Here is a 26264-nt window from a genome sequence, read left to right on the forward strand (position 1 = left end):
CTGCATCGTACTGCTGCATCTTAATTTTTCTTACTGCATCAGCAACAATCTGTTTACGGAAGAGAGCTAGATAATTAGAAACAGTAATACCAAGCCACCGAAAGGAAGAGACAGAAAGTACAGAAAATTCATTATATACCAGAGGAGTAGACGAAGACAGATTGTAAGATAAGAATTCATACTCGTCAAGATTCAGGGATAGACCAATATTTAGGAAAGACTGATAAACTAAAGAAACCGTCCCAGAAAGAGCAGATTTAGTGCGACTAATCAACAGAATGTCATCAGCATAGGCAATGTAAGAAATACCAGTAGAACCAGAAAAATAAGTGCCTGAGATCTTTTCCAGAACAGTAGACATACAAATTTTGAAAAAAGTTGGTGATAAAACACTTCCCTGCATTACGCCTCGATGAACTTTAATAGTTGTTTCTGGAGAAGATTTCAGGTGGAGGTAGGAATTAAAATACCAAAACCGTAGAAGGTAAATAACCGAAAAATTAACACCAGAAGAAGCCAAAGAAAAGACAAGCTGTTTATGAACAACAGAATCAAAAGAATTTGAAAAATCAAGTGTACAGAGATATACGCCTTTACCCTTAGAAGAATTAGAATTACCTTAGAATATATATATATATATATATATATATATATATATATATATATATATATATATATATATATATATATATATAACGGGACATTTCTAATTGTATGTTATTCTATGCTTTATAATTTAGAAGATAAAAGAAGGATGTCCTCCAGAGACTTTAATGGTACATGGGTCATTTCGGCTGCGAGGTCTGTTTTCAGGAACAGGTAGCAAGCATGTCACACATCCTCGCTGTAGCTAGGATAGAACTCCGGGCCACAGATTACCAAGCAGAGATCAGCCCATTAGGGTAGAATATTTTTATTTATATCACATACATAAATAAATGTCACAAAACAGCGCACATGCCTGGTGGCATACTTTAGCGCTGAAAATATTGCCAACGAAAATACACAGCCATTTTCTAACTAAATTTTACAACAACAAAAAGAAAACTCTAATGAACAAAATGCTTAGCATGTCATAAGATATTTCTTCACCAGTCTTAGAAAATGTTGCTTGCTGCTGCATTCTCGAACTGATGCTGGAATTGAGTTCCAGATTTTTGGCCCAGTGTGACGGAAGCTGAATCCCGCACGGAAGCGAATTTCGCACGAAAAGTCTGAGCGATGCGTAGTAGGATAATTATGAAATTGCGAATTAGTTCGAAAAATGCCGGAGAAAATTACAGGTAAATTACTATATTGATAATCGTGACAAATACTTACTTACTTACTTACTTAAAGCTCTTGCTCGGCAGCGTCGCCAGCGTACAGGGAACCAGTCGTCAGCGCCGTCAGTTTTCTCCAGAGTAGTCGGTTCAGGGCTAGGGTTGTCACTTCAGCCGGGTTGTTGTTTCTGGAGGTGAGCCGATCACGGATGACGTCCACCCAGATGGTGCGTGGTCGTCCCTTATGACGCCTCCAGTCATTTGCAGCTGGGTCAAAATCGAAGATGAGTCGGGTGAGTTTTTTGGCAGGCAGACGGAGCAGATGACCCTACCAACGCAGCGAGCGAGACTCAAGCTGCTCGGACCGGGGTGGGAGTTTGAAGGACCTGAGGATTTCTGAATTCCGTACCCTGTCGGGCCATCGGGAGCGTTCGATTTTTCGGAGGTGTTTCGTCTGGATGGCATCTACCTTCAGAGTCAGCGACCAAGTCTCAGCAGAATAGAGCATAACGCTGGCAACCGAAGCAGAATATATTCGTGCTTTGGTGATACGGCTGATCTAGAGATAGAAATTAAATGAATTTGGTCCAAAGAGAAAATTCCTGAAGTCCCATATAGGTGTCTAACTCAAGATCTGAAATCAACATTAAAAAGAATCCTCATTGCTTTATTCTGAAGTATTTGGAGAGATTTGAAAACAGACGAAAAGGTAGATGCCCAAACCGAAATGCAACAGAGAAAATATCGGTGGACGAAAGAATAATAAATAGATTTTAGAATAGCTTTAGGAAAGAAATGACGAAGACAAGTTAGCATGCCAATATTTCGGGTAGTTTTTAACGAAAGTGCTTTTATGTATTTATAAAACGACAAATTTTCCTCTAAAATAATTCCATGATATTTAAACTGATCTACCCGTTTTAATTCAAGACCATTCAAGAAAAGAGAGAAGCTCCGTGACACTACTAATCAAGTTCGAAAAAATCACATTTATTGGCATTTTTTTTTTTCATTAAGAGCTAGTAAATTCCTTGAACACCAATCAGATACAGCTAGTAACGTACTTTCGAGGTTCTGGAAAAGAACTGAAAGGTCCCGGTGAGAAGCAAAAATTACTATATCATCAGCAAATATTATAATTTTACGGGTCTGCTCTGTAACTAGTCTTCTTTTTTTTCGTCGCTTTTAAATTCGGTATTCACAGAAATAAGCACTATGTAGCACGTAGGTATTTAGCACTCAATACGTAGTTGCTTTTTATACATTTTTTATATTGTTTTTTTTTTTAAATTAAAAAATTGCAGCCAATTTGTTAATTTAGGAATGATTTTAGAATGTCTTTACGATTAATGCCATCTAGAATATCAAATTGTTTGGTAAAAACCGAAGCTTTGGAATATTATTTAGGTTACCCGATTGACTGCCCGTATCTCAAACAGTAAGCTCCACAAAAAATGTGGTTCAACCCTGCTTTCTAGGGCTATAGTGAGTGAAAGGATGAGATGGCTAGGACACGTTTCTGCTGATGAAGGATGACAGATTGCCAAAGATTGTCCTCGTCGGCCAGTCGTCTAGGGCTAAACAAAAAGCAGGTCGTCCCCGAATGGGGTGAGGGGATGTCGTAAGGAAATATTTAAGGCAAATAGTGGCTTCTTGGATAGTGTAAAGAGGGAGATTTTGAATACAGTGGGATGGAGGAGCGTGCGTAGCTGTTTTGGCCTCAGGGGGTTTGGCGCTGCAGTGAGTCGTTAGTAGTAGTATTAGTTGACATCCCGTGACTTTTCTGAGTAGTTACTAGCAGTCAGTTGTTAGTAATATTAGTAAAATACTGAGATTACTTATCCGGCCAGACCAGTTAACCCCAGCGTTTAACGAGACATAAATTACGTTGAATTGATATTAGAAAACCTTAAAAAGCATATTTTTTCGTAGTTCAGTATCTACAACAAAGACTCGAAAGGTTTCATTTTCTGTCAGTCTGAAAGGATCAACGATAAGACGTACAAGATGTAACGTTGCTATTTTAAAAACATATTTTAACGTCATTTGTAACAAACGCTATATTGAGGTAACCAAACTCCAATAGCTTCACTCTTCACCTCCTCCCACGAGGTTCCTACTTCCTATATTATGTTTCCCCCCTATCCGGGGAAAAACTTTACCGTAAAGAGCAAGGCGTTGAGGAGGGGACAGTCCCTTCCATATACGGAATAATTTCTGTTCGTTATAAGTTTTAATGTCGCTTCTTACTTTCAGTTTAAAAACTTGTTTTTTTTTATTTAATTTCTGATCGTTTTTTAGTTAATGCAGCTTTTATTTTGGCTCCATTGTGTGACAATTGAAGTACTTTGCAACAGGAAGAAAATGGAAAGACTAGGCTCTACCAGACGTACCCGACTAACCTCATCAGACTTACCATAAAGATCAGGCTTCTTTTTTATTTCACTGTCATAGAAAAGGCTTCCCCATGTTGGAACAATAGAGTTGATTATTCGTCGAAGAACTTGGCTCCTATCAATATCAGATAACAGGGGACTTGCTTTCTTTTCACTAGTTGCTCCTGCACCTGAAGGTCTTATCTATAGAGAGAAAAAAACAAGTAAAAAAAAAACACATTGCCAATCCTACAAAATAACTATAATATATTGCTATTCTTTAAACCGATATGGAGTGGCTCATTCTCTTGGGTAGAGAGAGAATGTACCCTCACCGTACAGATGAAATTGCAAAAAAATTTAACCATTGGCCAGAAAAGTAGGAGACACATCCCTCTAGGAGATAAAAGTAGACCAAAGAGACCCAAAGAGACCAAATATTACTCTAAAATACTCCATATAATCCATGCAGCTCAAATAGCCTCAACATGAAGGCTTTCTCTTATCAAATCCCAAAGGCTATTGGCCATGCGCTGTCATTTCCATATTACAAATCCTGCAGCGTAAAAAGCTATAACCGTTGACGATTGCTTATTTGAATGTAATATACATTTATATGTATTACTATATATACAATCTTTATAAATACTACCTTTATATATACTACCTTTATAAAAGAGCAATAATTGTATATGTATTTATATATTTCTGTATTTTTCTCGAAAACAGCTCCATTTTTATCGGGAAGATTGGTATCTTGGGATATCCTTGCATAAAAAAAACGATCTAGATAGGTTGGAAATCTGAGAAAATTGGATAAGAGACTTAATTTGGGTTTTTGCAAATGACGTCATGTACTATGTTAGTACATCATATAAGCATTTCTTATGACATCATACAAGTATTTTCTTATATGATGTCATGCATAGCATAAATAAGATTGTTGAGTTTCCTACACATCGGTTATTTATATAATATAATGTCTATTGGAAGGCCCAAAAAACGAAAATTTGCAGTTGCAGTTACTGTAAATGATTATTTTTTGGAGCCAACACCTGAACTATCAAACGTTATAAGATGTGAAAATCAACAGCCTGGACCATCAATTGCGACAACACCAATACGGGCAGCAAAAGCAAAGGTCATTGCTAAATTGTCTGAAGTCGAAATCCAAAAACATGTCAAAAATGAAAATGAAGAGCAAAGACACGGGCGGTTAGAAGATAAACGAAAACAGGAATTAGAGCGTGTCAAAAATAAAAATGAAGAGCAAAGACACACGCGGTTCGAAGAAAATCGGCGGCGTGTAAAAAATGAAAATGAAGAGCAAAGACTAACGCGGTTAGAAGATATGCAACACCGAGCATGTGAGCGAGTCAAAAATGAAAATAAAGAGCAAAGACACACGCAGTTAGAAGACATGCGACACCGAACATGTGAGGAAGTCAAAAATGAAAATGAAGAGCAAAGACACACGTGGTTAGAAGATATGCGACACAAAACATGTGAACGAGTCAATGATAATCAACCTGGACAGGAAGAATCAAAACGTGTCAGAATTGAAAATGATAGCGATGATGATTGGGCTTGAAATTTTGACATGTATGAGGTCATCAATGCCAACCATACCTTTGTTACATAAAACAAAGGTTTGGCGATATGTATTTCAATAATGACGAAAGACAATCCGAGGTAAAACAAACCAAACAAATTGAAAATTATACCGATGATGATTGGGCTTTGGATTTTGACATGGATAAGGTCATCAATGCCTACCATACCTTTGAAAACCAAAAACATGGATTAGATAAATCGCTGGAAGAAAAAGATATTTTTGTCCCACCACCTGAACAATTAAAAGAAACATAGGTTCGACGATATGTCTATCATAATGACAAAGGACAAGCCGAGGCAAAAGAAGAAGTTTTTGTCCCACCACCTGAACAATTGAAAGAAACAAAGGCTCGGCAATGTGTCTTTCACAATGACACAAGACAAGCCAAGGCAAAAGTTAAAGGTCTAATAAAAAAAAATTAATTTTACAACGGCACTAATTCTAATTTAAGGTCCATTCGGACGTCATGACATCAAGAAAAGGCTCAAATTGGCTGCGTTTAGAAGACAAGCGACAGTGAGAATCTATATATAGAAGCCTACCAGGTGACGGGACCCGGCGGCGAAGCCGCCGTGCGCCTGGTACTATATTTATATGCATCTATATACTTTTACATAAAAAATAATGAACAGCCTTCCATCCCAAACCCAAGATTTACATAGCAAGAAAGAAAGTATTTCTCAACTATAGGATATATTTTTGCCTTCTTGCTTCTTTTAAGGTATTTATTGATTATTTCTTTTATAGCCTCTAGAGAAAAAAAAATCATTAAAAAAATCAAAAGAGAAGAAATGACATAAACAGCCCCAGAAACAGCATATAAGTAGGAGAACAGGGGGCAACCCTTTAGTCTAGCAAAGTCAAATAGTTTCACAATTTGTACAATAGTTCCTAAGGGCTTTCATATATTTCTCCTTCTATGCCATTAATGGTTCATCCACCAGGAAAGGGTTCACAGAACCCTACCCTACATAACAAAGATTTAAAAAAAAATATAATAACATTATATCATGACACAATTTCAAATATAATGCATGTTAATAACAAAACATACTAGCCATCCTTTTACGCCTGCATAATCTAAGGTGATAATATAGTCATTCACAGGTATGGCATGAACAGGTAGTGGGAGCAAAATGAGTGGCATCCACACTGGGACGCCCCAGAGCCCACAGAAAACTTTCAAGTTATCACTGGCAGGCTTAGGACAGGGGGCGATGCTTCCACACCTGTATACGGAAATTCTCAGATGATTTGAGGTAAGGTAACAGTATAATCATTCAAGTATGAAGTGGACATGGGTTAGGAGAAAAAAGAAGGGCATCTACACTAGGACGCCCCAGAGTCCTCAAATAAACTTTGAAGCTATAACTGGCAGGCGTACGACAAGAGGCAATGCTTCCACACCTGCATAATGAAATTTAATGTGAAATAACGAACATAAATTAATTTAAAAAACTTTTTATTCAAAATACATTTTTCAAAGAAAAGTAAAAAAAAACAATTAAACCAAAATGAGCAGAAATAAAATCAAATAATCTAAAAAGCGTAAAACTACCGCAAGTCACCATCAATAAATAGATAAAACCCAAAACGAACAGAAATTAAAATATAAAACCCTGTCAAACTCGAAACAAGCAGAATTTAACATAAGTAGAACTAACAGCCCCAAATTCTTCACAAAACTAGAACATAAATTGCACTTTACTGAAAACGAAATACATAAAAACTGTTTTCACTTTTTTAACTTTAATAAATGAAAACTTACGAAGACTCTATAGAATAACTATTAGCATCACTAAGAAACCTTCAATTTCTTTTGAGACCTCCTCTACCACAAAGCGTCAACTTTATTAGCCCTTCAAGTTTTATTTAAGCACCTCTTTCTTGAATTGCAGCAACAGAGTGAATAACAGCCATAGCATAATGCTTAATGGGGTGAAGACCCCGCCGGTCACAAGAAAAACTTTCTCTTTTCTCCACCAAGAAAGTCCAGTGCTTCCAGCTAAATTAGCAAACTCTAACAGTTTTGCAAGTATTCTTAATTCAGAAAAACTGGAATTTGTTTCTTTTAATAAGCTTTCTATAATCGGATCTTCACGAAAAGCAGAAGACCAAAATAGCCCACTGTCTTCAAATTGTCTTTGCGTCACAGGCTGCTTTCTTGGTACCATAACAATTTTCCAATTAATTGGATCAACAAGCATTGAAACATCAATTTTTAGATTTTTAACATGCAACACAAGGTCATCAACACTGAAAACTATAACTATCAATTAATAGACCCTCCATATCACCATCTACAACTCAAACTTTATTCAACTGCCGAAAAGAGGGCATTGCATTTAAGCCTGCTAAATCTTTTATTAATTTGGAAGTTATTTTCTTACTTTTAATTACTGCACTGCATATTTCAGTTGTTTTTATATGAGAAGAAGAATATTCTAATGATAGTACTGGATATGAGTGATGGAGCGTTTTTGATCTTTCCTAAAATCACAAATTTAGTTTTGAGCTCTCTAAAGCACAAATGTAACATATACTTCTGATAAAATGGAAATATACATGTATTATTAAATACTATTATATATAATATGTAACAATTATAACATAACATAAGATTATATATATATTTATATATACAGCAAAAACAAATTAACCCAAAGAGCCGAGAAAATAACCAGATGTGTTGGACAACCTGGATAAGTTAGCAATTAAATCCAGAGTAACATAATTATTATCTATAATGAGAGCTTGACACTTTTCCTGGCAGGCAACATGTGACTACAATAGCCAACAAACCCCATACTATTCCTATTGCTGTATCTGCAAGGCATGTTCAAGAAAAGCATGTAACGTCTTAAATACAGAATATTAATGTCTCCGAATTTTCAGGGGCAAAACAGCATATAAACAGCATCTGCAAACAGAGGTGCATTATCACAAAAGCTTTAGAACAACTTAGCCAGTGCTTTTCTATTGCATCTTCTGCGGTTTTGGATGATTTTAATGAACTCTAAGTTCAGCTTATACTTTCAAAATAAATGTAGTAATCAATAAATATTAACCCAAGTTCTTAACTCCAACGCGCTCTTACCTCCGTAAAACAAATAGAACACATTCCTTCAGTTCCAGAATTACCATAAAAACCACAGCCAGACCTGCACAAGGTGGGTCGAGACTGCATTTGATTGGATTCTTGCTCCATCTGTAAAATAATCCCAAGTTAGAAAGTAAAAAAAAAACGAAAATTCAAAATACAGTGCATGGACAAATGTAGTCGGTAAATCGCTTTTTGGAAGTTCTATTGTATATATGTCATTCACATAAAGTTTGGCTAAATTTCATCACTTAGTTCAAAAACTTCAACTGTACCAATTCTTCAAAGACAAAAAAAGTACATAGCCTAGAGAACAAACAAAAATAGAGAATAGAGAAAAAACTAGAAAATAACAATAAATTCAGACAAGCAAGCAATATGCAGTTTTCCTCTGGAATAGAGGGAATTTAAGATTTGTTCCAATTCTTACTTTATATTTAAATGTTCATCTTTATGTAACTCTAATCCTATCTCTATTTTATTGTTAAATGAAAATTATAATTTTTCAAAATTCTGAACCCAATGATATAAATCTAAAAACCAGTCCTGTAGTGGCAGAGGCAGTTCTAGCCTCTCTCGCACCTGGAGCAAAATCTGGATTAGCATCTCCCTTCTCCTATCTTCCAAAATTCACAGAAGTCAGATAAATCCCTTCTCCTATGAATTGAATTAAATAGGATCTGATTGAGTTTCGTTACCTCTATCTTGAAGCTAAGGATTACAGGTTCAGAATTACTTGCTATTCTATGATTCTGATTCCCAATGAGAGCGTTACCTAGAGTGCACGAGAGAACTGTCTGACATCTGGCAATATAAACAAGAAAATCATAATAAACAATGGATTTATTGTACTCGCTTCAAATAAACAATTGACAAAGTTCAAGAAAGCAACTCGACCAGTGTTGCCAACCCTTCAAAACAAAATGTACCAGAAATGGCACGAAAAATGTACCAAAGACAAAAAAATTGCACCATATTCTAATTTTTTCTCCGCGTATTACGCTTCGCGTAACACGCGGATCTTCGGTGACGTACAGTACTATCCATGAAAATTTTGTAAAACACATTTTCATTTACTTTCTTTCTCCATTCCTTCATTTTTCTTTCTCTTCTAACCACAGTATATAAATAATAGACAGTATGATCGTTCCCTATCTCAACCATTCTAAAAACCCGGACCGAGATGCGAGTGCTCCGGAGAACATTTATATCCTTAACAACTATAAACATAAGCGACATTTAATTTTTTTCACGGGTAGACACGTCAGATTTCTCTTGAACACGAAACTTGGTTTAAACGTTGTAACACTAAATTTTAAAGAATCTAATTTTAAATTAATTTATTCCAATACATATATGGAAATCGGTAATTAGAAGTGCAATGTTATTATTAGATGTTTCTAGGAATCACAAGTAGGTTTTGAAGTCTTGAGTTGGTTTCAAAGACGTTTTGAGAGAGTTTCTGCCAAAATACGTGTACCAGGCCACGGGAATTGGACTGCTGATGGCAGATTAAATGAGAGGAGCTGAAGATTTAAACTTTAGTTTTTTGGGGTTTAGGGGAACTAAACCCCAGTATTTTTGGGTTTGGTAGCTAGGTTATGGTAGATTAGGTTACGTATTTAATATATGCTATGCTTTACCCCCCTAAATATATGCTATGCTTGTGGTCAGATAAATTGTAGTTTTTTTGCACATTCTTATTAGGATCTAACTTTTTTGCACATTCAGATTTGCATCTAAACAGCATTCAATCGTGATAGCCTTTTTTTGTATCTTCCCACACATAAGAGAGGTCAGCAACGTGTTGTAGAATTGGCAATGTGTTTTTTTTTTTACTTGTTTTTTTCTCTCTATAGATAAGACCTTCAGGTGCAGGAGCAACTAGTGAAAAGAAAGCAAGTCCCTTGTTATCTGATATTGATAGGAGCCAAGTTCTTAGACGAATAATCAACTCTATTGTTCCAACATGGGGAAGCCTTTTCTATGACAGGGAAATAAAAAAGAAGCCTGATCTTTATGGTAAGTCTGATGAGGTTAGTCGGGTACGTCTGGTAGAGTCTAGTCTTTCCATCTTCTTCCTGCTGCAAAGTACTTCAATTGTCACACAATGGAGTATATGAAAAGATAATAAAAAAACAAAAGAAAAAAAAGGAAAAGGCCTATACGAATGACATAGAAACCAGTTAACTGAAAACAATTAAAACAGAAAATAAATAAACAATAAATTTAAAGAAGCCTGCTAATAGCTTGAAAAAGCCTATGGTTATAATCCAATTATGAAGCAAACCGGTGCTTTCGTTTCATAACAATCATTAAAGGGTCACACAAATTATACTTGGCTGAAATTCTAGTATTACGTTTCCAAGGTGGTATACCCAAAATATACTTCGCATATTTAAAGAAGAGGGATAATACGCTTCTTATCACTATCTGTAAAAATAATCCAAAAAGGCGAAAGCGCCAGCAAGTGAGGGGATACACAATCATTATACAAACGCAAGCAAATACTACGGTTATAACCTGCTCTACAAAATATTTAAGCACCATAAACAAGGCTTTGATGTCACATCAAGAAATATATCCAATCACATCTGTATTGGCCTTTATTTCATTTCCAATTAGTTATGGCTCTCAACTTTTTCTTTTCTAACTTTAGTTATGGGCCATAACTTTAGCTATGTCTCTCAACCCCCATGACTCTGGGGGTTGTGTCAGCCCTGGAGGCATTGTTATATGTTCTTTGGACTATTTTGAACAAATCCCACAATATCAATCATATGCATTTGGAGAAAAGCAGGTGTCGGGAATTGTATCGGGGTTGCTAGTTTCCCTCCATCACTTTTGACTCTTAAAAGGGAACTAGAGCTCTCAATTTCCGATCAAATGAGCCTCCTCTAAAGCTTACACGATCACCTCTTCTTTAAAAACCTTATATGCTCCTGGGGCATAACTTACAACCCTTGTCTCCAAATTCTAGGGTTTATTTTTAACCCCGAAGGCCTTGTTGAATGATCTTTGGACTATTTTGAATAAAATGACTATCCCAAAATTTCTATTGGATGCATTTGGGGAAAGGAAGACGTGGGGGGGGGGAGTTACCATCCGCTAAATTAATAAAATTAATTATGTTTAACGTTACCCATCAAAAGCTACGAGGTTGAGAAAATTTGCCTGATTCATTTTTGAAAAAGAGAAAAATCACCCCTCAAAAGTCAAGTGATCTTAATGAAAACCAAACCGTCTATTGTAGACGTTTCAAGCTCCTATCTACAAAAATTGTTTTTTTTTCAGGGCTGATTGTATCGACCCAGTGGTCCTAGAAGGTCGGACGAGGGCTCATTTGAGAGACAAATTAAAAGTTCTATTGCCTCTTTTAAGTAACCAAAAAGATTATGCCACGGGAAAGTCTCTTATGTGTGACCTCTCTTATGTTCTACAGAGAACACAAATCAAAGGAAAAATTCAGTTTATCTTGGTCTCCCATTTTTTGAGGAGGATACTCCCCCGGAACCCTAAGGGCAGGGATTATAAGTTATAACCTGGAGACATATAAGCTTTTATTGAAATCTTTGTCGTAGAAACTTGAAAAAGGGCTCATTCGATTTGAAATTCAAAGGTGTAGTACCCTTTTTAAAAGTCGAAATTGATTTGAGGGCAACTAACCCTTCCTCTCACGCCCACCTTTTCCCCAAACACACCCAATTCAAATTTTTAGATAGCCATTTTACTCAACGTAGTTGAAATTTTTGGAAATTAGGTCTTTAAGGATGACAACCTCTCCCCCTACGGCCCTCAGGGCAAGGGTCGTAAGTTATGCCCTGGGTCATATAAAGTTTTTATTGAAAGCTGTGTCGTAGAAACTTCAAAAAGGCTCATTCAATTGGGAATTGAAAGGGCTAGTGTGTTTTTAATAGTTGAAAGTGATTGGATAGCGACTAATGCCCCACTCACAACCACCATTTTCCAAAACACATCCAATCAAAATTTTGGAGGTCAAACTATAAAGTCTTAAAAAACGAGAAATATTTAAATTATTATTTTCTTTTTTTCTGCAAAGACTATTCCAATATAAAACGAACAGAAATTAATTTTAAAAACTTTTTCCACAAAATGATTTTTTCAAAGAAAAGTAAAGAACTCCATTAAACAAAAATTAGCAAAAATAAAATCAAATAATCTACCAAGCTTGAAACTACCACAAATCAACATCGATAAATAAATGAAACCCAAAACGAACAGAAATTACAATAATTAACCGAGTCAAACTCAAAACGAGCATAAATTAACATAAGTAGGGCGCAAAACCCCTATGCATTCCCATGGCCAGAACAAAATTTGCACTTTACTGAAAAAATACAAATGAATGTGCATTGTCAGTTTAATATACATATAGTGATATTTAGTAATCAAAATGTTTATATTATTTGATTTATTAAAGTTATAAAAGTAAAAACATTTATATATTGTCAGTAAATGCAAATTTTGTTCTGGCCTTGGGCAGGCTAAGGGATTTTGCGCCCTACTTATGCTAATTTCTGCTCGTTTTGAGTTTCATTCGGTTAATTATCGTAATTTCTGTTCGTTTTGGGTTTCATTTATTTATCAATGCTGATTTGTGGTTGTTTCACGCTCTCAACTTTTGGCAATCAAAAACTAACAAAAATTAATTTAATCTCTCTAAGGTTTATACGAGCATCCCTTTCATAAGAACCATATACGTCCCCAGGACAGCACTTACAACACCTATCTCCCAGGCCCTGGGGGGAGTTTTTGTTATCTAATTTTTGAACAATTTCCAAAAAACTGGGTATCTCAAAATTTGCAGCGGATGGGTTTGAGGAAGAAAGAGTTTAGGGGGGGGCTAGTTGACCTTACCTCTCTTGACTCTCAAAAAGTGAACTAGAACTTTAAATTTCAAATCAAATGAGCTCTCTATAAAGTTTATACGAGCACCCCTTTTATAAAAACCATACATGCCCTCCGGGCATAAATTAGAACGCCTTGCCCTAGGCCCTGGGGGTTGTATTGAAGCCGTATTTTTTCTTATCCGACCTTTGAACTATTTTTAACAAAATGTCTATCTCAAAATTCTCATCAGATGGATTTGGAAAAAGAAGGCGTGGGGGGGCTAGCTACCCTCGGATCTATTTTGACTATTAAAAAGGGAGCTCAAACTTTCAATTTTCACTCAAATAACTTAATCAAATAAATCACTAAAACAATCTTAGCGTCTTTTCTTATTTACAGATTTACGTTCCTATTAAGGAACGATTTGAGAAATAATTTTCATTCAAAATTCAACGGCCCCTCTGTTTGAGCAGCCTTTTTTTTAAAAATTGTGACCAAAAGTCAAACTTTTGCGTAAAGAGCAAGGATTGACGAAGGGTTAAAAAGGGCAATAAAGCTTTCATTTGGCGTTTGAATGAGCCCTCCGACCTCCTAGGACCAATGGCTCGGTAAGATCACCCCTAGGAAAAACAAAAAAACCCATACTCGTGAGCTTTCTTCTGGCAAAAATTACAGATTCCACATTTTTCTAGATAGATTTTCTAGTTCTCAGAGACGTTGAATCTGATTATGTCACTTTCATTAAAAACACTCAGGTTTTTGGGGGTGTTTCCCTATTTTTTGAAAATCAGGTGTAAAATGGGAGGCTTTGAATAGATTGGGACGGAGGACGAGAGTGCGTAGCTGTGTTGGCCTCAGGCTGCTTGGTGCTGCGGTGAGTTGTTAGTAGTAACAAAAGCAGTACTTATATGCAGACTAACCGTACCTAACACATAATGCATGCAGGTGCGCTATACTTTACCCCTCCCCCCCTAATGTGCAAATATATAGCCTAGATTTGTTTCTAAAGTATTATATTTCTAATTTTACTTTTCTATATTTCATTAGGATTGAGCGCCAGAGAAACCGAAGAACATTAGGTAGGGGGTATATCATACAAGTACCAGCCCATTAACTATAGGTTATGTATGCCCCTATGTATAGCCCATAGACTAAATTAACGTATTAGGGGGACGGAAGGCTTTGGAGCAATCGAAACAGCCATAGTAGTTCTTGGAAAGAGCGTTGAGTGACGAATTAAATTCTATATTCAACTTTCAGCTAACGAATAATACCAAAATTCAATAAATTTATTTAAAATTAATTGCCCATTTGAAAATTCTATTATTTTTTTTAATTTTATTCCTCCACGATTGTTTTTACGTTTTCACAATTTAGACTCTTGTAGGGCTTGTATAAAAGCGACGAAGTCGAAATTGACTTCAAGTTGTAACTCTTTTTATTTAGTATATTCCAAGCTTTTCAGCTTTTTATTCCGAGTCGTTAATTTTATATCTATTTATAAAACAAATTAAATTATTACTTTATTTATCCTGTTCTACATAACCCCACTATACACACCCTTGATGGAAACATACCCAAGGCTAAGACGGGTATAAAAGATTTTTAATTCGAGTTTGACTGCTGAGAGAATCGCATGAGAATGACTAGGAGAAAAAAAAATCAAGAAAGGATGGCTTAATCTAAAACATGTGTGGTAAGTACATAAATTATACGTAATTTATTGTATAAATTACGTTGTATAAAATACGTAATTTATTGTATAAATTAAATATGCTCTGGGAGCATATTTCCAAGTTGTAGTTTTCACTATTTTGCTAATAAAGCATTCTATTTTCATCATAAATCGGCCGAAATTAAGCAAAATTCTTGATTTCTGCAGAAAATTCGAAATAAATCAGGTAACGATTCGGTAAAATTTACGAAGATCACCCCCTCCCCAATAAAATGAGCCTCAGGACGCCCCTGACTACCACTGAGTTCCTTATTCTATGCTATTTTCAAATATCATGGTCTCTTCTCTGGCAATGGACACACGCACCCCAACCTTGTCCCCACATGGTGCCAAATCAGGGGCGTAATTTGCTGTGGGGCGGGGGGCAACTGCCCCCTCTATACCCAAGTTTGCCCCACCCCCACCCTCCGAATTCAGTTTCCCCTCCCCCAAATGAAGCTTAATTTATGGAAAAAACCTTGTCAAAATTAAGATAAGCCTGCATAATTTAAGTATCCAGAGAAATAGGGCAGTTTTCTTCAGTATATCTTTGCCTTTATGGTAATGTTTGACTCATTTTTCAGTTTTCACAGTCATTTCCCCTTGATTTGGAAAAATTGGCTCCAACTTTGTCCCCCTCCCCCATAAGGATTTTGACGAAATTACGACACTGTCCCAGATAAAGCCCTAGGAATACGTAAATTACTAAAAAAACACACACACACAAAAACAATGAAGTTCTTATTTAATAACATACGGGATGTTAATATTAATCAGATGGTCAGGTTTCCTTCCATTGTTATCAACTTTTCAAAAACATTTAAATAGTGTTGTTTTCCTGATTCCAGTGCGATTTACAGGTGAAAAGGGTCATCAAGTCGACATTGTAGAAACCCGTTTGAACAAATATCCTATGACACATCACGAGGTTTAGCTGTTAGAGAAATCAGAGGGGGATCAGGAGGGGGGGTTGTGGATTGTCAGAAATTTGACTATAATCTTTGAAAATAACACGGTACTTGTGCATTATACGGGTCCACAAAAGAAGTTAAGTTTGGTTAATGCTAATAGAAAAAATAAAATGGGATGACTATGTAACAGTTTAGATGAAAACCATGCTTTGCATTCCATTTCTCTATTCCAAATACTCATTTGTCGGGTTTCGTTTCTGGTTTCCTTATACAGCATATAGCGACGGGCCCGTATAATGCACAAGTACCAATAACACAAAATAAGGAATTTAATGGTACTGCTTATATTTATTTAGGATAGTTTCTTCTGAAATGGCCAACCACTGCATATTTACCCCTTTCAGGGCTAAAAATTAAAATTACAAAGGAAGGGATAAGTACACAAGGAAAGAGCATAAAAAGACGGATCGAGTGATATGTTCGCACTTTATATATCTAAATAATGGGAAAATAACTTCAAAGTAAATTCAGGCATATATACTGTACGGTATTTGCCTAGAGAACTAACTAGAGAGAAGGAAACATGTTAAGAAAACAGCTCTTACTTCATAATATGTAGAATATTTATATTTAACACATTTTTAATGCAACCTTCTTACTTCAAACAATTCTTACTTCATAATATGCATAGTAATCATAGTTAACACGTTTTACATGCAGCCCTGCTATACTTTACCCTCCTAGGTTTACCTCCTAGGACCAATAGCTGGGTAAGATCACCCCTAGGAAAAACAAAGAAACCCACAGACCGTGATCTTTTTTCTGGCAAAAATTACAGAATTTCACATTTTTCTAGATAGGTTTTCTAGTTCTCCGGGACGTTGAATCTGATAATGTCACTTTCATTAAAAACACTCAGGTTTTTGGGGGTGTTTCCCTATTTTTTGAAAATCAGGTGTAAAATAGGAGGCTTTGGATAGATTGGGACGTAGGAGGAGAGTGCGTATCTGTGTTGGCCTCAGCCGGTTTGGTGCTGCGGTGAGTTGTTAGTAGTAGCAATAGCAGTAGTTATATGCAGACTAACCGTACCTAACACGTAAAGCATGGAGGCCCGCCATACTTTACCTCCTCCCCCCTAATGTGCAAATATATAGCCTAGATTTGTTTCTAAAGTATTATATATCTAATTTTACTTTTCTATATTTCATTAGGATTGAACGCCAGAGAAACCGAAGAACATTAGGTAGGGGGTATATCATACAAGTACCAGCCCATTATACTATAGGCTATGTATGCCCCTATGTATAGCCCATAGACTATATTAACATATTAGGGGGATGGAAAGCTGTGAAGCAATCGAAACAACCATAGTAGTTTTTTTTTTGGTTAATCATCAATATCTGCAAGGTTTTGCATATGGCCTAGTACTATATAAACGCACTAGGGAGAGGGGTTGACAGTCGAAGTAGAGAGAACAATTTAAAGAACCTCGGTGTTTTGAGGCTCAAAACACTTTCCGTTTGCCTCTTTTATCCTGTAATCATATTTTTGGAAGTTTCATTTTTATAACACAAAATATGTCCAATTTCAATAAAGGTAAGTGTTGGAAGAGGGAGAAGTAGAAGTAGATAGCCCACTTCAAATGGCCTCCATGAGGATAATTTAGGCTATGGTACCGTTCCTGAAATTTTAATTCGCCTGTCAAAACTGCCTTCCAAGGTAGTATATAGCCCATCGCCCCCTCCACAATTGTCACCAATGAGACTGAAATCAGGAAATAAAATGGAAATATACAATTAGATACTTCATTTAATGGTCTTTTCGAGATTCAAAACCCCCTTAATGCGCCCATACATGGTCTTAGGATACATACAAATTTTTTGATAAATTTATTATTTTTTTAAAGTTATCTTTATTTGTCATTATGAATTATTATAGACAATACCAGATAAATAATGTAATATAATATACAATCGACATAATCAGTAAATTGTTATATATTGCTTGGGGCTATATCTCAACCCCCTCTCTAAAATGTTATCAGAAATTCCAAAACTACTTTTAAAAAATCTTAACACTTCCTTATCTAATTTCTAAAAGTAAATTAAATCAACTTATTCCCTCTTTCATTGATGCATGAATATAACGTCCACTTTATGGACCCGAACTATATTTTTGAATAGTACAACTTTTTCCTCTTTAATGCTTTAAGATAGACACGTATCAATCAATGGGAAGAAAAGAGACACGCTATTCAAAGAAATAGTGTGAATACTTATAGTGAGCTTTATATTTATTTATAAATTAAAGAGGGGGAGGGGCTAATAAAGCGATGCCCTTTTGTTCAGGGGCGAATCTCCAGCACTTTTATTGGGGGGAGGGCAAGATGGGTCCAAATCTGGAGTGTCAAAAGGCATGGGATGCATAATATTTTTTTTCTTCACATTATCGGGTGGGGGGGTGGGCAACTGCCCCCTCTTGCAACCCCCAAACGACGCCCCTGCTTTTGTTGTTTATAGAAGTAAGTATTTATGACTGTTTTATAATAGTTTCAAGAATTTTGATAGCCGTTTTCTATTGGCAAGCATTGAAAAACAAGGAGTAACTTTAACGGTCCTTTTAAGGGTAAATAGTCGGCCACTTCAGAAGGATATATGCCAAAAAAATATGTGTACTACCATCAGGGGCGTCCCGACGGGGGACCACAACTTTTTTGGCATTCGGCAGAAATTTAGCAAAATCGACCGAAATTACCCCCCCCCCCCAATAAAATGAGCCTCAGGACGCCCCTGACTACCACTGAGTTCCTTATTCTATGCTATTTTCAAATATCTGGTCTCTTCTCTGGTAATAGACACACGCTATCCCAACCTTGTCCCCACAGGGGCGTAATTTGCTGTGGGGCGGGGGGGGGGGGGGTTCATGTAATTAAAACATTTTCAATGCAACCTCACTATGCCTTACCCCTCCCCCAATGTACAAATATATAGCCCAAATTATATATTTCATATCTACTCTACCAATTCGTCTTGTTTCAACCCGTGTAGCTGTAAATTGAATCAACTGTAACGAAACAAAAACTGGAAAAACAAATTATGAGTGGCGGTATGCATTGAAAATATTTAATTTGAGCTATATATTTTCACATTACGGGGGTTGGGGGTAAAATAAAGCAACGCACAAAAATGGGTTTGCCTGAATATGGGGCCCAGGAAGGGAAACAATTTTTTCTTCTTTAAACGGTTTTAAAAACCAAATAATATATGGGTCAAACAACCATAAAAGGCAGGATTATTTATATATTAAAAACAGCATTGAAACAATTTTTTTATCGGATTTTTTTTTCTCGCAACATAGATTTTACTAATAATGGTTACTGTCAAGAATCGGGTAGTCACGAGAGAAAGCCCACATCGAAAACTCAAAGATGCTTTATGAAAAAGTTTTTCTCTGCCTTGTAAGGTAGGCTATTGCTCAGTCCATGACAAATGTTTAAACTTTAGTTTTTTGGGGTTAAGGGGCAAAAAAGGTACCTAGATTAGGTTAGGTTACGTATTTAATACATGCTCTGCTTTATCCCCCCCCTGATGTGCAAATATATAGCCGAAATTTATTTCTAAACTATTATATTTTTATCATATTTTGTTTTATTTCATTAGCATAACGAAAGTTCACTTCTCGCTTGCTACCGGATTTTTGTTCAGTACCCTAATAATTCCCCACAAAATAGAAAATCCAAAAATTTTCCGAAAAATTAATAACTTACTTGAAACAATAATTATATGTGACCTACATTCAACTGTAATCTGCTACGTACTAAAGGCCAAAGGCAATGAACTCAGTGACGTCACCATATACTGTCAACCGTCTCCCATTACTCCCACTACCTGTCTCCCACTATTATTGGTGAGTCATCCGCTATTAATGATGCTAAAGAAAATTATAAAGATGTTCTGCAACAGCTGACTCAAACGTTTCTGGTGTTTTGTTTTGTTTTGTTTTAGAGCACAATCTATTGCATTCTTGTGTTGTTGTAGCCTATTTTCTAAAGTTTGTTGCGTTCTTCCCACATAAAATTTATATGATTCCCACATAAAATTCCATGTTCTTGTGGTAAATTTTATGTGGGAAGAACGCAACAAACTTTAGAAAATAGGCTACAACAACACAAGAATGCAATAGATTGCGCTCTAAAACGAAACAAAACAAAACACCAGAAACGTTTGAGTCAGCTGTTGCAGAACATCTTTATAATTTTCCTCATCACAGTATTTTATTTGATCAAACAAAAATAGTAGATACGTCTGTAGGACTTTTACAAAGCTTCAGGGAAATTATAGAAATAAAAAATATAATATTTGGGGGTACTAGTATCAATAAAGATGAAGGGGAATGTAGGATCAATTCAATTTATAATAGTTTAATTAAAATGCAGGCAAGATATTCAACCAGTACTGATTTTAATAATATTTCTGAAACGAAAGATGACCTTGCGAACAAAGGTCAGAATGGGTTAAATGATGAGAAAAGTAAACGAACTGCAGCTAAGCTTGGAACCAAACGAATCCATTCAATTTATAATTCATAAATTGGTTAATGAACTTGTGAAATTTAATTAGGGGTTATGGGCCGGGGGGTTAGTTGACCTTTTATTGTTTTCGTCTAAGTATAAATATATTCTTCATTTTTGATAGATTCCATTTATATACTGGGAGGAGGCGAGTTGAATCATTATAGACATTTAGTGCATGGACGGGTTTATTTAATATGTTAGTTTTGTTTTTTCTTATTTATTTATATTTTTTCTTTTGTTTTTTTTTTCTTTCTCTTTATGTGTTTAGTATGTTTTATTGTGATGTAAGTTAAGTTTTTTTTTTTATTTTATTTATTTCTTTTATTTTATTTGTTTTCCGTTGAGAAAGGCTCCCGGATGTGGGGCCGAAATATTCGGAGCTTTTGTGCATAATTTATTGTTTTGTATTTCACTGCTTCATAGAAAATTAAAACCCGTTTTTCTTGTTTAAAAATTTTTTTGTTTTTAATGGAAAAGCAGTGTGGTCTAAGAAATTATTTACAATCTAAGAGTTTTAATCATTTTGTAATTTTTATTTCTTTTTTTTAAGATAAAGTTGAAGAAGTAGTTAATAAATTAAAATATTTAATAAAATATTAATTAATCAATAAAATAATAATAATTAAATAATAATAAATTAAAAAGTCAATAATAATTAAATGGTTAAAATAATAAACTAAAAATAACTAAAACATAATTTATTAACAAACTTAAAATAATTTCGTTAATAACTAAAAATTTCGTTGAAGTTCGGCCTGAAAATTTTGTGGGAGATAAGGGGGAAGAGCGCTAATCAAGATTTTGCCCCGGGCGCAAGCGAAGCCAGAACCACCATTGAAGTGTTATAATCATTTATAATTTTGAAATTCTATTTTTATTACGTCAAAGTGGAGGACACAGTTGCCACTTTATGCCACGGGGCACAAAGTTATGCCCTGGAGGCATATAAGGGTTTTATTGAAATCTTTGTCGTAGAAACTTGAAAAAGGGCTCATTCGATTTGAAATTTAAAAGGACAGTACCCTTTTAAATAGTCGAAAGTGATGGAAGGGCAACTAACCCCCCTCTCACGCCCACCATTTCCCAAAACACATCCATTAAAAATTTTAAGATAGCCGTTTTGTTCAGCGTAGTTAATTTCCAAATAGAAATTATATTTTTGAGGAGGATACTCCCCCGCAACCCTAAGGGCAGGGATTATAAGTTATAACCTGGAGACATATAAGCTTTTATTGAAATCTTTGTCGTAGAAACTTGAAAAAGGGCTCATTCGATTTGAAATTCAAAGGTGTAGTACCCTTTTTAAAAGTCGAAATTGATTTGAGGGCAACTAACCCTTCCTCTCACGCCCACCTTTTCCCCAAACACACCCAATTCAAATTTTTAGATAGCCATTTTACTCAACGTAGTTGAAATTTTTGGAAATTAGGTCTTTAAGGATGACAATCTCTCCCCCTACGGCCCTCAGGGCAAGGGTCGTAAGTTATGCCCTGGGTCATATAAAGTTTTTATTGAAAGCTGTGTCGTAGAAACTTCAAAAAGGCTCATTCAATTGGGAATTGAAAGGGCTAGTGTGTTTTTAATAGTTGAAAGTGATTGGATAGCGACTAATGCCCCACTCACAACCACCATTTTCCAAAACACATCCAATCAAAATTTTGGAGGTCAAACTATAAAGTCTTAAAAAACGAGAAATATTTAAATTATTATTTTCTTTTTTTCTGCAAAGACTATTCCAATATAAAACGAACAGAAATTAATTTTAAAAACTTTTTCCACAAAATGATTTTTTCAAAGAAAAGTAAAGAACTCCATTAAACAAAAAATTAGCAAAAATAAAAAGCAAATAATCTACCAAGCTTGAAACTACCACAAATCAACATCGATAAATAAATGAAACCCAAAACGAACAGAAATTACAATAATTAACCGAGTCAAACTCAAAACGAGCATAAATTCACATAAGTAGGGCGCAAAACCCCTATGCATTCCCATGGCCAGAACAAAATTTGCACTTTACTGAAAAAATACAAATGAATGTGCATTGTCAGTTTAATATACATATAGTGATATTTAGTAATCAAAATGTTTATATTATTTGATTTATTAAAGTTATAAAAGTAAAAACATTTATATATTGTCAGTAAAATGCAAATTTTGTTCTGGCCTTGGGCAGGCTAAGGGATTTTGCGCCCTACTTATGCTAATTTCTGCTCGTTTTGAGTTTCATTCGGTTAATTATTGTAATTTCTGTTCGTTTTGGGTTTCATTTATTTATCAATGCTGATTTGTGGTTGTTTCACGCTCTCAACTTTTGGCAATCAAAAACTAACAAAAATTAATTTAATCTCTCTAAGGTTTATACGAGCATCCCTTTCATAAGAACCATATACGCCCCCAGGACAGAACTTACAACACCTATCTCCCAGGCCCTGGGGGGAGTTTCTGTTATCTAATTTTTGAACAATTTCCAAAAAACTGGTTATCTCAAAATTTGCAGCGGATGGGTTTGAGGAAGAAAGAGTTTAGGGGGGGGGGCTAGTTGCCCTTACCTCTCTTGACTCTCAAAAAGTGAACTAGAACTTTAAATTTCCAATCAAATGAGCTCTCTATAAAGTTTATACGAGCACCCCTTTTATAAAAACCATACATGCCCTCCGGGCATAAATTAGAATGCCTTGCCCTGGGCCCTGGGGGTTGTATTGAAGCCGTATTTTTTCTTATCCGACCTTTGAACTATTTTTAACAAAATGTCTATCTCAAAATTTTCATCAGATGGATTTGGAAAAAGAAGGCGTGGGGGGGGGCTAGCTACCCTCGGATCTATTTTGACAATTAAAAAGTGAGCTCAAACTTTCAATTTTCAATCAAATAACTTAATCAAATAAATCACTAAAACAATCTTAGCGTCTTTTCTTATTTACAGATTTACGTTCCTATTAAGGAACGATTTGAGAAATAATTTTCATTCAAAATTCAACGGCCCCTCTGTTTGAGCAGCCTTATTTTTGAAAATTGTGACCAAAAGTCAAACTTTTGCGTAAAGAGCAAGGATTGACGAAGGGTTAAAAAGGGCAATAAAGCTTTCATTTTGCGTTTGAATGAGCCCTCCGACCTCCTAGGACCAATGGCTCGGTAAGATCACCCCTAGGAAAAACAAAAAAACCCACACTCGTGAGCTTTCTTCTGGCAAAAATTACAGATTCCACATTTTTCTAGATAGATTTTCTAGTTCTCAGAGACGTTGAATCTGATTATGTCACTTTCATTAAAAACACTCAGGTTTTTGGGGGTGTTTCCCTATTTTTTGAAAATCAGGTGTAAAATGGGAGGCTTTGAATAGATTGGGACGGAGGACGAGAGTGCGTAGCTGTGTTTGGCCTCAGGCTGCTTGGTGCTGCGGTGAGTTGTTAGTAGTAACAAAAGCAGTAGTTATATGCAGACTAAACGTACCTAACACATAAGGCATGCAAGTGCGCTATACTTTACCCCTCCCCCCCCCTAATGTGCAAATATATATCCTAGATTTGTTTCTAAAGTATTATATTTATAATTTCACTTTTATATATTTCATTAGGATTGAGCGCCAGAGAAACAGAAGAACATTAGGTAGGGGGCATATCATAGAAGTACCAGCCCATTATACTATAGGCTATGTATGCCCCTATGTATAGCCCATAGACTAAATTAACGTATTAGGGGGACGGAAGGCTTTGGAGCAATCGAAACAGCCATAGTAGTTTTTGGAAACAGCGTTGAGTGACGAATTAAATGCTATATTCAACTTTCAGCTAATGAATAATACCGAAATTCAATAAATTTATTTAAAATTAATTGCCCATTTGAAAATTCTATTTTTTTTAATTTTATTCCTGCACGATTGTTTTTACGTTTTCACAATTTAGACTCTTGTAGGGCTTGTATAAAAGCGACGAAGGCGAAATTGACTTAAAGTTGTAGCTCTTTTTTTATTTAGTATATTCCAAGCTTTTCAGCTTTTTATTCAGAGTCGTTTATTTTATATCTAATTATTAAACAAATTAAATTTTTAATTTATTTCTACTGTTCTACATAAACCCACAATACACCCCCTGGATGGAAACATACCCAAGGCTAAGACGGGTCAAAAAGATTTTTAATTCGAGTTTGACTGCTGAGAGAATCGCATGAGAATGACTAGGAGAAAAAAGATCAACAAAGGATGGCTTAATCTAAAACATGTGCGGTAAGTACATAAATTACACGTAATTTATTGTATAAATTACGTTGTATAAAATACGTAGTTTATTGTATAAACTAAATATGCTCTGGGAGCATATTTCCAATTTGTAATTTTCACTATTTTGCTAATAAAGCATTCTATTTTCATCATAAATCGGCCGAAATTAAGCAAAATTCTTGATTTCTGCAGAAAATTCGAAATAAATCAGATAACGATTCGGTAAAATTTACGAAGATCACCCCCTCCCCAATAAAATGAGCCTCAGGACGCCCCTGACTACCACTGAGTTCCTTATTCTATGCTATTTTCAAATATCATGGTCTCTTCTCTGGCAATGGACACACGCACCCCAACCTTGTCCCCACATGGTGGCAAATCAGGGGCGTAATTTGCTGTGGGGCGGGGGGCAACTGCCCCCTCTATACCCAAGTTTGCCCCACCCCCACCCTCCGAATTCAGTTTCCCCTCCCCCAAATGAAGCTTAATTTATGGAAAAAACCTTGTCAAAATTAAGATAAGCCTGCATAATTTAAGTATCCAGAGAAATAGGGCAGTTTTCTTCAGTATATCTTTGCCTTTATGGTAATGTTTGACTCATTTTTCAGTTTTCACAGTCATTTCCCCTTGATTTGGAAAAATTGGCTCCAACTTTGTCCCCCTCCCCCATAAGGATTTTGACGAAATTACGACACTGTCCCAGATAAAGCCCTAGGAATACGTAAATTACTAAAAAAAAACACACACACACAAAAACAATGAAGTTCTTATTTAATAACATACGGGATGTTAATATTAATCAGATGGTCAGGTTTCCTTCTATTGTTATCAACTTTTCAAAAACATTTTAAATAGTGTTGTTTTCCTGATTCCAGTGCGATTTACAGGTGAATAGGGTCATCAAGTCGACATTGTAGAAACACGTTTGAACAAATATCCTATGACACATCACGAGGTTTAGCTGTTAGAGAAATCAGAGGGGGATCAGGGGGGTTTGTGGATTGTCAGAAAAGTGACTATAATCTTTGAAAATAACACGGTACTTGTGCATTATACGGGTCCACAAAAGAAGTTAAGTTTGGTTAATGCTAATAGAAAAAATAAAATGGGATGACTATGTAACAGTTTAGATGAAAACCATGCTTTGCATTCCATTTCTCTATTCCAAATACTCATTTGTCGGGTTTCGTTTCTGGTTTCCTTATACAGCATATAGCGACGGGCCCGTATAATGCACAAGTACCAATAACACAAAATAAGGAATTTAATGGTACTGCTTATATTTATTTAGGATAGTTTCTTCTGAAATGGCCAACCACTGCATATTTACCCCTTTAAGGGCTAAAAATTAAAATTACAAAGGAAGGGATAAGTACACAAGGAAAGAGCATAAAAAGACGGATCGAGTGATATGTTCTCACTCTATATATCTAAATAATGGGAAAATAACTTCAAAGTAAATTCAGGCATATATACTGTACGGTATTTGCCTAGAGAACTAACTAGAGAGAAGGAAACATGTTAAGAAAACAGCTCTTACTTCATAATATGTAGAATATTTATATTTAACACATTTTTAATGCAACCTTCTTACTTCAAACAATTCTTACTTCATAATATGCAGAGTAATCATAGTTAACACGT

The 26264-nt window shown here is 35.5% G+C and overlaps 1 protein-coding gene and 1 pseudogene across 1 annotated transcript in view; both read right to left on the reverse strand.

Annotated features, from left to right (window-relative positions):
- Positions 1 to 1741: 1741 nt before the first annotated feature.
- The window catches only part of LOC148939485 (uncharacterized), a 48178-nt gene continuing 23655 nt past the window's right edge, over positions 1742 to 26264 (reverse strand). Inside the window, exons 2-4 of the mRNA XM_089107027.1 lie at positions 8350 to 8460; positions 3679 to 3841; positions 1742 to 1821 (exon numbers count right to left, since the gene is read on the reverse strand). Coding sequence (XP_088963153.1) covers positions 1754 to 1821; positions 3679 to 3841; positions 8350 to 8460 — 342 coding nt within the window. The 3' untranslated portion in view covers positions 1742 to 1753. The remainder of the gene's footprint in view (positions 1822 to 3678; positions 3842 to 8349; positions 8461 to 26264) is intronic.
- Positions 7028 to 8089, reverse strand: LOC148939486 (uncharacterized; annotated as a pseudogene).

The sequence above is a fragment of the Artemia sp. Qi Xiang Cuo genome, chromosome 21 (assembly GCF_049724085.1).
Source record: "Artemia sp. Qi Xiang Cuo chromosome 21, ASM4972408v1, whole genome shotgun sequence".
Lineage (NCBI taxonomy): Eukaryota > Metazoa > Arthropoda > Branchiopoda > Anostraca > Artemiidae > Artemia > Artemia sp. Qi Xiang Cuo.